The sequence below is a fragment of the Diplotaxodon limnothrissa genome, linkage group LG11 (genome assembly GCF_057381915.1).
Source record: "Diplotaxodon limnothrissa isolate DT_005_m linkage group LG11, D_limnothrissa_male_GT1.1, whole genome shotgun sequence".
NCBI lineage: Eukaryota > Metazoa > Chordata > Actinopteri > Cichliformes > Cichlidae > Diplotaxodon > Diplotaxodon limnothrissa.
Window position 1 is genome coordinate 23230380 of NC_140606.1, and position 13188 is coordinate 23243567.

General features: G+C 38.5%; 1 protein-coding gene across 1 annotated transcript in view; it reads right to left on the bottom strand.

Moving 5' to 3' along the window:
* grik3 (glutamate ionotropic receptor kainate type subunit 3) overlaps positions 1 to 13188 on the bottom strand; it is a 94640-nt gene that overhangs the window by 8501 nt on the left and 72951 nt on the right. Inside the window, exons 10-12 of the mRNA XM_085365373.1 lie at positions 11392 to 11595; positions 5985 to 6208; positions 1378 to 1496 (exon numbers count right to left, since the gene is read on the bottom strand). Of these exons, the coding sequence (XP_085221499.1) occupies positions 1378 to 1496; positions 5985 to 6208; positions 11392 to 11595 (547 nt within the window). The remainder of the gene's footprint in view (positions 1 to 1377; positions 1497 to 5984; positions 6209 to 11391; positions 11596 to 13188) is intronic.

Below are 13188 nucleotides of genomic sequence, written 5' to 3' on the forward strand. Positions count from 1 at the left end.
TTTATGTGACACAGACAAAATATAACTCGCTGCAGATCCCACCGTGCAGCATGTGTGCAAGGTACCATAGCACAAATGTGTGTCACCGAATCCCAGAATCAGTCTGCGTCGTCGCTTTTTTTCACGTCGATGCATTAAATGTTGAAATATACGTTTGACTGTACCTCTTTAAAAATTCACGGAGAAACAGTTATTGGAACACTAACCTTATATTAACTTGATATCCTGGTGTGAAGAAATTTATTCAATGAACTATGAAGAGCTGATTAGCAGCAGACGCAGCTCTAGTCAGCTCCAGCAGGCTAAATAAGAAGAACTGGAGCTGAGGCATTTACAGACAACACTCTATGAATTATAATGAAAAATTCTCCCCAGTTTAGTTTAATAATATAGGCTACTAACTAGCTCATTTTGTTTTGATTTTCTTTCTCCTCTCCCTTCCAGCCCACTGGTGCTATACTCATAACCCTCTGACTGCACCAGCAAATTGGCAGTGCTGCTATGCAGTTTCACAAGAGTGCCGCCGAATTTCTGTGCTTAATGAATTGCTGAATGTGTTTGCTATCCTTACGGGCAAAGATCCACTGCCGAGTCTCACTAAGCCTCCTTGATTTGTCTTGTTACACTGAGGTTAAACATTTTTGTTACGTTGGTCTTTTTCTCCACAGTTGACTTCATTATGTTATTTCTGGGCCTTTATTTGCCTACCTATCCCTTTCAGGGACACCTAGCAATGGCCTAACAGCAAACACTTATTTATATCCCTCTGCTTTTACTTAATAATATTACATCGACAATACGCTTTTTGATCTGACACTAAAATATATGATGACTGAGTTCAAAATTATAAGGCATCAACAGTGACATAAGTTGGTGGGCTACTTGTTGGACAGTTATAATTGAAGCATATGGATTCTCTACACCCGGCCACTCTTAGCGCAAGCCAAGCAGTGCTGAACACGTCACAGCAGCCAGTTCGAGCATAGCTGACAGCTGGCATTTGTCAAACATGTTCCTCAACTTACCCTTTGCGTCCTCAACATTCAGAAAGCTCTTGAGCAGGGCCAGTGACTGTGTAACATGGAAATAAATGCAACGATGTGTTCCACCCTTACCCGCCAATCTCTGACAAGTGTCTGGCACATACTCTTCCCTTTTTAAACAGCAGGTAGGTGACAACAGCTTCCCTTTGTCATGTAAGACTGAGCTCGGCAGTTGTTCTTGACAGGTAAATGTCTTATGAAACAGTCACGGAATGGAAATCATGGAGCTTGTCAGTTAAAGAGGCAGAAAGTGGGAGGTGGTGGTGAAGAGAAAAGGAGGGTGGGGGTGACAGGATTGTTTCTGACAGGAAAGAGGATGTGTGCGCCGCCTTACCTTGTTGCATTAAGGAACCAACTCCAAACCAGAAGCTGTTGAGCAGGGTAAAGTTGTTCTCCACCACATCTGATCCAGGATTGCAAGGATGGGCGTCATACCATTCATATGGACTGAATCTGGGATTAAGAGAAGTTGGAAAGGAGTCAAAAACCTCTACCAGTCACAAGATCAAAGAACAATAGTATTATATCTTTTACATCATTCTTGAACAATGTTGAATAGCACTGCTATTTCAGAGTTTCATCTTTGGTTTAGAGTAAAAGAGATAATGATGCATTAGACAGCAACTCTACAAGCACTACTTAAAGCACGATTAATTGATTATTAGCAGCAAATTAAGCTGTAAATACGACCTTGGACTGATTATTAGCCTCTACAGTTGATCTGGTGAACATATAAGCAAACATCTGTCAAGCTAAGGATCAACACCAATAATCAATTAAGTAATTAATCTAGAATTTTGTCTCCATCATCTGCCTTAATTCTGGGTAGTAACTGTACAGCTAGTTTTAGGCCTTTTTTCACTAAGAGTAGCTCTCTGATAGTCTTTTAATAATACAAAGGAATAATGCAAGCAATAGATTTGTGGGCTTTAACACAAAAACAATGAGTTACAAAAACAAAGGGGAGTCACTATGGGGGTTATTTTGGCCACGAACATGGCCATAACGTCTGGGTGAAATATGTATAATATAGTTTATATGCAGTAGCTGGAATGGTTATATAGGTGCAAAAAAATTTTCAAACTATTATCAAATGTCACATCAAAAATTTAAATACACTGGTCCTAGTTTTTTAAGCCTTACCTCTGGAAACCCCCTTGACTTATTCCAACATGCTTTGTAGTTAAAGGTGACGATTGAAGCATTAAAATACAATTTTTCAGAGGGTGTAAAATGTCATGTTTGAGAATGTGAGGAATAAGGACCCCTGTGCAACTTTCCATATCTGTGACACCCACCCTCCACCCCATGCAACTTTACTGCACAGGAGGACAGAGGCTGGGAAAAAGTATTAATATTAACTATATTTTATTCTGACGTCCTCGTGGCAAGAATTGTGTCATCGTTACCCCGACGTGTCTTATTTGCTAATGTGGCAGAATATGGCATTAGACATAATGAGTAACTAAAACAGTCCACTGACTCTCCTATACTGAATCTTTGGTTGCATATTTCTGTTCTGAAGGGATATGGCAGGAATAATCTAGAAAGATTGAATTAACTAGAATGTATATTATGAAAAGACTAATAGACTTCAATCTAATTACACAGCGCAGAAATATTTTCTAATATGTCAGCAATCTATTTTAATCTGAGGGCGAACTGAACCGATGGGTAATCATGAAATAGACAGAGGCTTTTCCAGGCGTCATTCATTAATTCTAGTCTTATTTAGGCATCCAGATATATGAACTGATGAACATTAAAAGACTGTATTTGCCCACTGTGATCTTGCCTAAGTGTTGTTTCCCATAGACTAAAATGACAACAGCCACATATACTCACCAGTGTTACTATCTTTAAGTGTTTCCATTAGCATTCGCGACTCATCTGCCCTTAATAACATGTGCAGACATCAAAGAGGCCTTGGGCAGCTGTTGTACAAATGTGGTGCTCTCTAACATTTTAATGAATTCCTTCAGTCTCATTTTGTTTTACTTTAATCTTAAATTGAAAGCCTTGGCCATGTAATATGTGATAGAGGCTTGGAAAATAGGAGAGATTTTTGCAGCCAAAATATACACGAACAGGACTTAAACAGGACACAAATGAGGAAAACCAGAATGCCTTTTTTCATTATTTCAGAGCATCTCCTACATAGGCAATGTGAGAGTACTGATTCAATCCTCCTGATTTCTCTGCTAATGTCTAAAAAGGTTGTGCTGTCAACCAGGGCCATAAGCATGTTTCAGACTTCATGCAGCAGCCTACATGCAGTAGAGTGATGCTGCGGAACAAGGTACTCTCCCGGGTAGGGACTGCAAACGACAGTTTTTTGGATTCATTCAATACATCATGTGTTGCTGATATATGTTATTAGATTTACTAGTTGTGATTTTAGTAAAAAGGGAAACTCTAATACAACATTTTTTTTTGTAAATTCTCCTGTGGCCATACTTCCACTTGATGTGGACTTTTTGATCATATTTTCTCGCTGTAGCCAAGCAAAAGTGTACGGATGACACAGTGGCTGAAGTATTAGAGATTTTGGTCTCACTTTGTTATACGTGTACCTTCTTTAGCTAAATGCACACGTCCCAAATAACCATTAATTTTCCACCATTACAAATGCAGAAAGCGACTATAGGTTCTGCTTTCCACAGTGTTTGATAATGTGGCTATGAGGGAAAATAAACTTCATTTCTACACGACCAAGAATATAGTTAGACCAACTGCATGCCCATAGAAATAATGACCTGGAGACAGCTTGGTAATTAAACGTAACAAAGCAAAAGCCTCATTTTTGCATTCACAAACATTAGCTTGCTAAATATATACTACTTCGGCACAGTTTTTAACTTTTTTGTCAATTCTTTTCTGTTGAAATGTTAGTGCTGCCAGTTATTAAATTACATCTATTTTCAGACTATAATAACAGCACTCCCTGTTGTCTGTGAATGATTTCAGTCTGGATCATTGGAGGACCAAATCAGCATCTGTGATTTATTCGATGTGGCGAGCAAAGCTTACCCAAAGACATGTCTTGCAATTAGCTCTAAATAAAGTTGATCTCATAGGAAGCACACAAATACCAAGACTAACTAGACAAGAAAAAAAAAAGGCAAAATGCGCTGATATTGCAAACTGATTTAATGTAGCACATTTAATCTAAATACACCTTTGTGGTTCTAAGGATTGTAACATTTTTTTAACAACAGTCTATATTTTTTATTTAATTCCCACAAAAGGACCAAGTTCTTAGTGAAAATCTAACGGTTTTAAAATCAACACATATATACATATATAGTGTTGATTCCAATCTTTGCCTGCAAACGCTGGATTTTGTGGTTAAGAGATTTGTTTTTAGGCAACAGAAGTAAATTGTATATTTGGGGGGGATATTTCTTTTTGAAAGTGAGACTGGCTCATGGAAATGAAGGAACAGGTCACCCAGTGCAAAAATGTGTTTTCTTTAAAAACAACAGAGCTCCTCAGCACAGAGGAATAAACTATAAAAGGCTTTGGAAACACAGGTAATCATTCTTAGTAGGATCTGTGTTTTGTCAGGTAATGGTCTTAGTGGATCTTTGAATGGATATCACTATTCAGATCCTTTGGATATCTCTGTATAATAAATGTAAACGGATCAAGAAGCCACGATATCTTTACATATTGAATATGTTGTGTAAAACCACACACTTGCTTAGTTGTGTGTGTTAAGCGTGTTAAACAGACAGTGAGAGTATAAATGCTCATCCACATCAACAAGTTACAGAGATTTTCAGATTTATTGGTGAGGCAATGTTTTTTCTTCGGATGTATTATCTTCAGGTTTTAAATGTGTGAGGCAAAAATATTCAGAAATCATCTCTAATTTTAATATATAGGCGATTTTTCCAGCACAGTGTTACAGCATAGTTTATATGCTATTTATCTGTGGATAAATAAGTGATCCTTCAAATCATAAATATTGTATTTCATATATTTCTAATATGTTTGTTATATTTATTTGCCTAATATCGATGACAATACACTGACGCAAATGTCCAGCATTTGAAATGGCCTATTTGTGCTTGGAGTAGCCCCCTCTCTGTTTTCTGTCATCTGCTTTATGCTCAATTATAACGCACTTTTAGGGATGCGACTCAGCTATCTAGGCCAGCCTTCAAAAACTTGATGCAACAATTTAAGATGATTTTGCACTTATGTGAAGCCACTCCAGAATTTGTTTGGTCTCACAACAGCAAATGAGGATAGAGTGCAGCTGTTTGCTCTCAAGCCCCTGAACTCCTTTCAGTGCTCGCTTTTCTATAACTTCCTCAAGCACCACTTTGCATGAGAAGCAGCAGGAAATACAGACAATGACACTAAAAAGATATTCATCATATTCATGACCAAAAAAAAATAATTTACAAGTGAGATACTTCTCACCCAATCAAACAGATAATCTCCCTCCATTAAAACTGTGACTGACTTGTACCAGCCTGGAAGTTCATTATTTATAATATATGTGAATGCTGGTGATCAACTATAAATAGCCTACTCTGATGCAATTTTACATCAGGTGTATATATTCTTTTCTTTTTGCATGGCTGAATATGACAATTATATATATTTTTTCTTATTTTAGCTCGAGGCGAAATGAGTACTTTTTGAAGGGTTAGTTCAAGATGCTTTGCCAATTCCAAAGACAGCACACAGGAAACAAGAAATTGCCCTCTGAATAGGACTTTGCAACTCAACTGGAGGTTTTTGTATTCCTCCCCAACTGCTGCGCTGAAGAGAGCCCATGCAGACAAAACTGCCTTGATCACTACCCAGCAACTAACGCAGTATGATGAACTGGCTTGGGTACTCGAACCCCAGTCTGTGATGATAGAGTAAATTACTATGTCTACTGGAAGACCTCACAGAGAAATAGCATGTAACTTTTGCACTTACCTGGCAATGACAAAAAGGACACAGCTAACACCCAGGTAGGCCAGGAGGATGTAGACCCATATGTCGGGAGTCATGGGGTTCAGGAAGGAGAAGAAGCCATTGTTGGTAGTATTGGGTTTGCGATACAAAATGCTGATGCCCATGCTCATGAAAGGCTTGGAGAAGTCGATGAATTTTTCACGTACATAAGTGATGGTGAGAGGAGCGACTGCCAAGTCTGCTCTCTGTATTAGGGGGAAAAAACACAACATTTATATAGATATTTATTGACTATATCAAGTTATCAAGTTATATCAAAGTAGACACATTTTCCCAATAGATGAAATGGGGTCCCATTTATGAGGCTTTATGCAGTGAACAAGGCTGAACATGTCGGGATGAGGTGCATTCACCTATTATATGTGTATGACTACATATTCTGGATGTTACCATTTGTATTGACAGCCCCCACTGCTCCCCTGCACCATGGCTGGACAGGAGGTTAATGAAACCAGCTGCTTAGTTCACGCTCGAATACCTCTTTCCTCCAAGAAACGACACAGCTCACAAGGGGAGGCTTTCTTTACTTTCTACATAGTGAGCAGTGGGAGAGAACCAGAGTTTGCTCATACATCAGTTCACCGTACAGCTTTTTAAAAATAAAATTAGGTCTCGTGTTTGCTTTGGAACTTTATGCAAAACTTCAAGACCTAGTCCTATGTGAATTAAACCTGCTAAACCTACGCAAACCTAATGAAATGAAAATTACCCAAATGATTCACCCATTCGACTTCTCTGTTCTTGGAACTCATCTATTATATAGCATACTCTGTGGTATGTTTGCTGATAGTTGATACCATAAAACAACTTTTATTCCAAGTTGTCCTCTAAGGATCTTGGGGCTGTTCTCAACATGAATTACATTTTCTCTGTGTCCTAGGCAGCTCTTCTATCAGATTCGTATGATAACTACCACATCGCAGTAAATAAAGGTTCGAATGACAACATTTTCCCTTTGCATGTGGCACTGCGGATTACATACTCCTGCAGTCCACGCCATGGTAGTTAAATGCACAGTGGCGTTTTCTGAAGAGACAGAAAAATGGGAAAACCAGCGCATCATGCTGTGTATCGGCTGTTTCTCTTAAACTATTCAAATTTGTAGATCACACACTGCTCCCTCTCTTCTCTACTGCCTTGAACCAAAGTCAGCCAGCATGCGATTCCACAGATCCCTATGGAGGGCTAATATACATGCCGCCTGTCCTTGTTCTGCTTTGTGCTTACCAACACAAACTGGGCACAAGCAAGATAACCTGATAGTGCCCTGCTATGTGCCACATGGCTTGGTGTTATCTTGGTTTGCAGATGGTGGGCGTCGTGGTGTTCTGTACCTAACAGCCTCGAGGATTCATAAAGTTACAACCATCATGATCTACATGTTTACAGCCCACTGAATGTACACAGAACGCAGAGTGCATAACAGTCTTAGTCTGTAGCTATTTATTACCGGTATTTTGCAAATGAATAAATATAGCACACTAAAAGGTCATTAACTAGTAATAACTGAACAACCAACATTTTATTTCTTGATGAAACACTTGGATGTAGTTTTTAGTACCAAATATCTGCATTTTATAGTGGGTTATAAGGATTGCATAGGATGGACATATGTTGCTGCCATGTTGACCTTTTTTTTTTTTTTCTTAATTACGGATGCACTGATAATTGGTTGCAGCAAACGTCCTTGTTAGCTGCCACCAGCCTATCTGCAAACAAAATGATGTTTTCTGATGGCAGTGGCTGATGTTTATCTCTTGTGTCACATCAATTTCACGCTCACTGTATTTTTAAAGATAGTGCGTAAAGCTGAATGGGTTTTAAAAAAAGTTGATTTATGTTCATCAGGAAGTTTTCTTTGTTTCCAGTGCATGGAAAAAGTGAGAAAAATAAATAGATCCATGTCTGCTTCTGGTCAAACTGTTTGTTTGGTTTTTTTTCAAACGTGACTATCAATATGGGCTCTGAATTTCACAGCTGGTGCATCTCTGCCTTTTATGAAATATTTAGAGCTGATAGAAGTGCATACTGTGTGTTGCTTCAGTAGAGTGGGTTCTAATTGCAGAAACCCCCTCCTCTGAACTATGCAATGGTTACTGAAGATAACAGGCGGCAATTTCTGATATAGGAATGCTGAGGGAAGATAACACATACGGTATGCCTAGCCACTTTTACATGCATTTAAAAAACCGCTAGTGGAAAATAAATGCACAGTGAAATACATACAAAGCACATGAGCATAGATGTACCTCTTATACTATACAATGTAGTCTCGAAATATACAAAGGGTTAATTATGAGGCAGGGATGGTGTAATCAAGAAACTGTCACTTTGCATCAGCTGAAGGTTCAGAGTGTCGTGGCGTGTAACTGTGATTTACTCAAGGGTGCCTTGGCAGGCGGGACATGTTTTTGCTGTTGTGGCAGCTGAACTTTTGTCCTTGCAGCTATGGGTCTGTCACTGTCACCACCATATCACGCTGCTGTCTCACATAAAAAATAAATAAATAAATACAAAACTAAAGATAAAAATAACTAGCAATCAAAATGACACCTGTCCATCTAGCATATGCTGATCATAAGATTTTTGAGGCCTTGGAAAATGTGCTGTTTAACTGAAAATAGGGTAACTACTTCTTGTGCAATAAATCTAATCAACTGTGTAGCAATGTAGACAAAGAGGAAGTGGGCTGACTATAATCTTCCAGTGTATATCTGTCGAAGCAAAGATTAATTGCCATGACAGAAACAAATGATGTGTTAAGGACGCCTTTAACATTTGCATCACAGCATGATTAAAGTGATCATCTATTGTGACTAAATCAAGTTTAACAAGGCCTGTTGCATCATTTAGCACCTTCTAAACAATGCCCTTTGGCACTGCAGTGAGCTTTGTGACTGCACAGAGGAAAATAAAGCGCTACATGTTACACAATGCTAAATCGTTGCACTTGGCAACACTGCAGTTTCTCATTCAAGTCTCCAATTCTGTGGCGAGTAAATCATAACTGACTTTCATTTTCATACTAAAAAATATATACGGGTTTTATTCTATTTCTGCCACATGTAGCTATCAGTGTGAAAATCTCTGTAAGCTACAGGGATGAATGAATTTAACACTAAAACTTGCATTTTGTTCACTTAAACAGACAATTGTGCAATTATGCAATGCAGTGATGATTTGAGGGTACAGTGGGCAAGCTGATAGTATTTAGTATTTAGTATTTAGTATTTATTTATTTATTGTCATTGTCAAGAACAATGAAATTGCGTTTGGGGCTTCCATACAACCCAAAAAAAAGAAGAAAATAATAAATACCCCTTAAAACCCAAGTGTACATATTTAACCCAGTGTGACTCCAATGCAATAAGACAATCCTTAGCAATAATGTTCGTAGAAATTCAGACAAAGACCTGAGAAACATGACAAAATACAACAATGCAACAAAAGCAGTAAAAGTACAAGTCTCGTGCTTCAGGACTATTTTTATCACTCAAAACCAACTATTTTCCCTGCTTTCTACCTAAGACCCTATCTCGCTAAGCCGCAATAAACTGTTATACAGCTTATCTATCTGTATCACAAGAGGGGAAGCAATGGGGGGCTAACATAAAGTAATTATAAATACACAGAGAAAAGATAAAAAATGTCAGCTACCTTCTGTATCTCATTGTTAAGAGAGAAACAGAAGAGGTGAAAACATTCTTTGTTGTTATCTGTTTTATAGAAATATCCTCCTTCCAATGCATGTATAGAAAAACAGAAACTTTCTGCACAGCATGTCTCAGTTTGACCCAAAGCAAAGAAAAAATACAGCTGCAGTATAGTTTGAAGAAATCTGTATCCTTACAGTTCTCCCATATCATCTCAGGGTCATATCATCCCATACCAGTGGAGTAAGGAAAGCACTAGACCACAAAATAGAACTGACTAAAAATCCACAAAAAAATCGTCTTGCATCCTTGGCCATGTGATAAGAAGCAGTAAAAGCAATAACCAGCAGTATAGATTCCAATCTCCTCTTCTGCTGCTATTTACAAAAGCAATAGGTATAAAAAGGTTAAAATAGACCATATGTGTGCATCATAAAAGCATTTAAATCTATTCCTTTTTCCAATCTCTGTTACTTAAGAATTTCTCACTTTCTGTAGCTATAGACTAAATGGTGTTACATTGCTGTTTATGTGTGTTCAACAGCTTATGTTCATATTTAAGCTGAGTGCAAAGGTCGTAATCACCAGATGCCACAGTTTTGCACTGTTTTTTTTTTATTTTTATTTTATTTGGCTGGAAGCAGATGAACAGACTCTGTAGCCACCTGTGAGTCCTCTCTTTGAAACCAAAGAATGCACCAATAACGTATGTGTTGTTTAATGATGGAGTCATGCATCTCCTTTTCGTGCCAGCTGTCTCTCCCTTTGGTAATCTATTTGTTCCTCTAAAGGTTATTGTTATCAACACGGATCTAGCAAAAAGCTTGGACGGAGAAATAAAGTGCTGCAGTGGGAGCCCACCTTTTCCAACCCTTTCAGCACCAAGCCATTGACTCCTGCCATACGATTCCCTGCACTAAATGCCACTTAAGCTATTACAAGTTTTCAGCTGAGTACAGCGCTGACCCGATGGGGCTGAGGACAAAGAGAGAGCACTGACAGGGACACTTATGAAATGCCAGCAGAGAATTGCCACCATCGCTTCGATGCGAAGCAGTTTCATGGCCACTGAGGCTTTGAGTTTGACATAGACAGCTACGATTGGTCGCTATCCCTCAGAAAGATGATTGCCATTGTGTTTCCCTGAATCTATGCAGCGTTACGTGCTCATCCTAGATCTGTGGTTTATCCAGCTGAACAAAATGGCCTGTCTTACTAAATGACATCAACACACTTGTAACTTTTAGGCAACCTTGACATAATTGTGCCATAAATGTAACTGACAGCTTTGTAGGCTCCTTGTGACTTGTACTCAATCATAACTATATCACTGCCCACATGGAGGACATAACCTGTAATTCAGCTCAATGGCATGCTTTTGTAAGTGCGCATGATGATGCGAAAGACTGTTTGGAGCATATAAATCAAAGTTTAAATCATTACACTTTGATAATAAAATGATTTCTTGTTAAAAACTCCCTACAAATAAAAAATAGTCTGGTTCATAACCACTATAAAATTACAAATTTGATTGTTTTTGCTTCTATTAAACACATACCTCATTTTGTCTTAAGCTTTGGAGGTTCTGGTAGGCGTATCTTTTTTTTTATTGCTTTGTTTTGTCTTTTAAAGATTACAGCTATATATCTATTATGCACATATGAGCATATAATGCTTCTGGTCAAAAAAAGACGTCAACAAGGAGTAAAACTTACATGTTCTATAAGTTCCCTAATCATGCCGTTCCACAGGCCCTTGTCATCCTGGGAGCCATATTTCCCATCAGGCACCAGACGGATCTCATACGTGAAGCCCAGGATGTTGGCCAGCTCTTTTAGCAAGTCGATGCAGAATCCTTCGAAACGGTCGTTCCCAACCAGCGCCTTGTCAGATTTCTTAAGCATGACATATGGCTCCTCCTGCTCAGACCAAAAAGATCAAATGAAAAGCAATGGTGAGGTCAGCTTTTTCAATTTGTTTCAGCACATGAACCTAATTGAAGCAAAGTGATCTGAGCTGACGAGTCGCTGTTGCATTTAACAGGCAGTGACAGCAGATTCAAGTACACAGTGTGGATATAGGCAGTGGTAAAATATGAAAGAAGGCTGAGGTTGTTCCTACATTGAAGTATTAAAGAAACGGGACCCGAGCTAAAACAAGATGGTAATGTAAAGTAAAAAATTTATATTGCAGGTATTTATATCAGCATCTAGTGATTCTTATAGTGATGGCAATGCACACAGAAGGAATATTTATATTACCAATGAGCTTAGTTAGTGTTCAAATAGCTAAACCTACTGTCTCCCACTCACTGACCTATATAGCTGGTGCACCGTTTATTTTATGGTCAGGTAGCTGACACTCTTTACTGGCCTGTAATATCCTGCCCGGATGCTCATAATTTAAGCTGTATAAAAGCTTGATTAGGAACAGAATGCAGCAGTGTAATGGAACATAGCCACTGTGTTGCCTTCATCAGTTGTCACCAACCTCCAAGGGAGAGCAACTGAGTTGATGCCTGCAGTGACAATGACTAACGCAGAACCGCTCATAAATGATTTCCTTTATTTAGTGCCTGTTACCATTTCTCTGCCAGATAGACGAGCATATCTCACTGTGCATTTCAAAACATGTTGGTGTGTTTATGCAAAAGCTGTAATACAATTTACTGCCTCCAATAGCAAGATGTATAATTTACAAACTGAGCTCAGACATAGGGTAATTGATTCTCTATCGAAGGTGACCCCTTTCTTTATATTTTTTCCCTCAGCTGTAGCTGGTAGAGCACTAAAGAAAATGATGTAGTCAAGAAGGGGGAGGGAAAAAAAAGTCACAGTACTCTTTTAGTCCCCCAGAAAGTTATTTTAGGAGAAAATGAGGGGTGGGAAAAATAAAAAATAAAAATTTACACTTATAATTCTGTTCAGTTGTCTGTAAAAGAAGGTGTAAAGCAACCCGAGTATCAAGCAGGCAATAATTTATTTTACGCATCCTAGTTAAACTTACATGCCCATAAAAGTGTTCAGTAAATGCTCAAGATCTTTGTTTGTCTACAAAATATGAAGCTACTTGGACATTACAATCGGGATGACCTTTTAAATAAATAATAAGTTATGAATACTTGATGACAATGCATTCCGAGAGCAAGTGCTTAGCAGCAAACTTTGCTCAAGTTGTCCAATTAACTTGATCAAAAAGTTTGCATGTTAAGGGAGAAAGTCATTACCATCTGTTTCTAGCCTTCCAATTCTTGCTATTCCCCAAGGTTTTAACTCAAAGCAAAGTGTTTATACCAGTTCTATGCTCACAATCGCAGCATGGGCGTGCATAACAGAAAGGGAAGGAAGGTGGGCCTGCGCAGAGACATTACAGGCAATGGAGTGCAAACAATTAATGTAAGGGGAAAAACACATTAAGTGCCTTAATCTCTTCTACGAAGTTATCACTATAAAGCTGTCAGACGTCTTCTCCATGCTTCACTGGAATCAGTTTGATGCAATGCCATTACACTA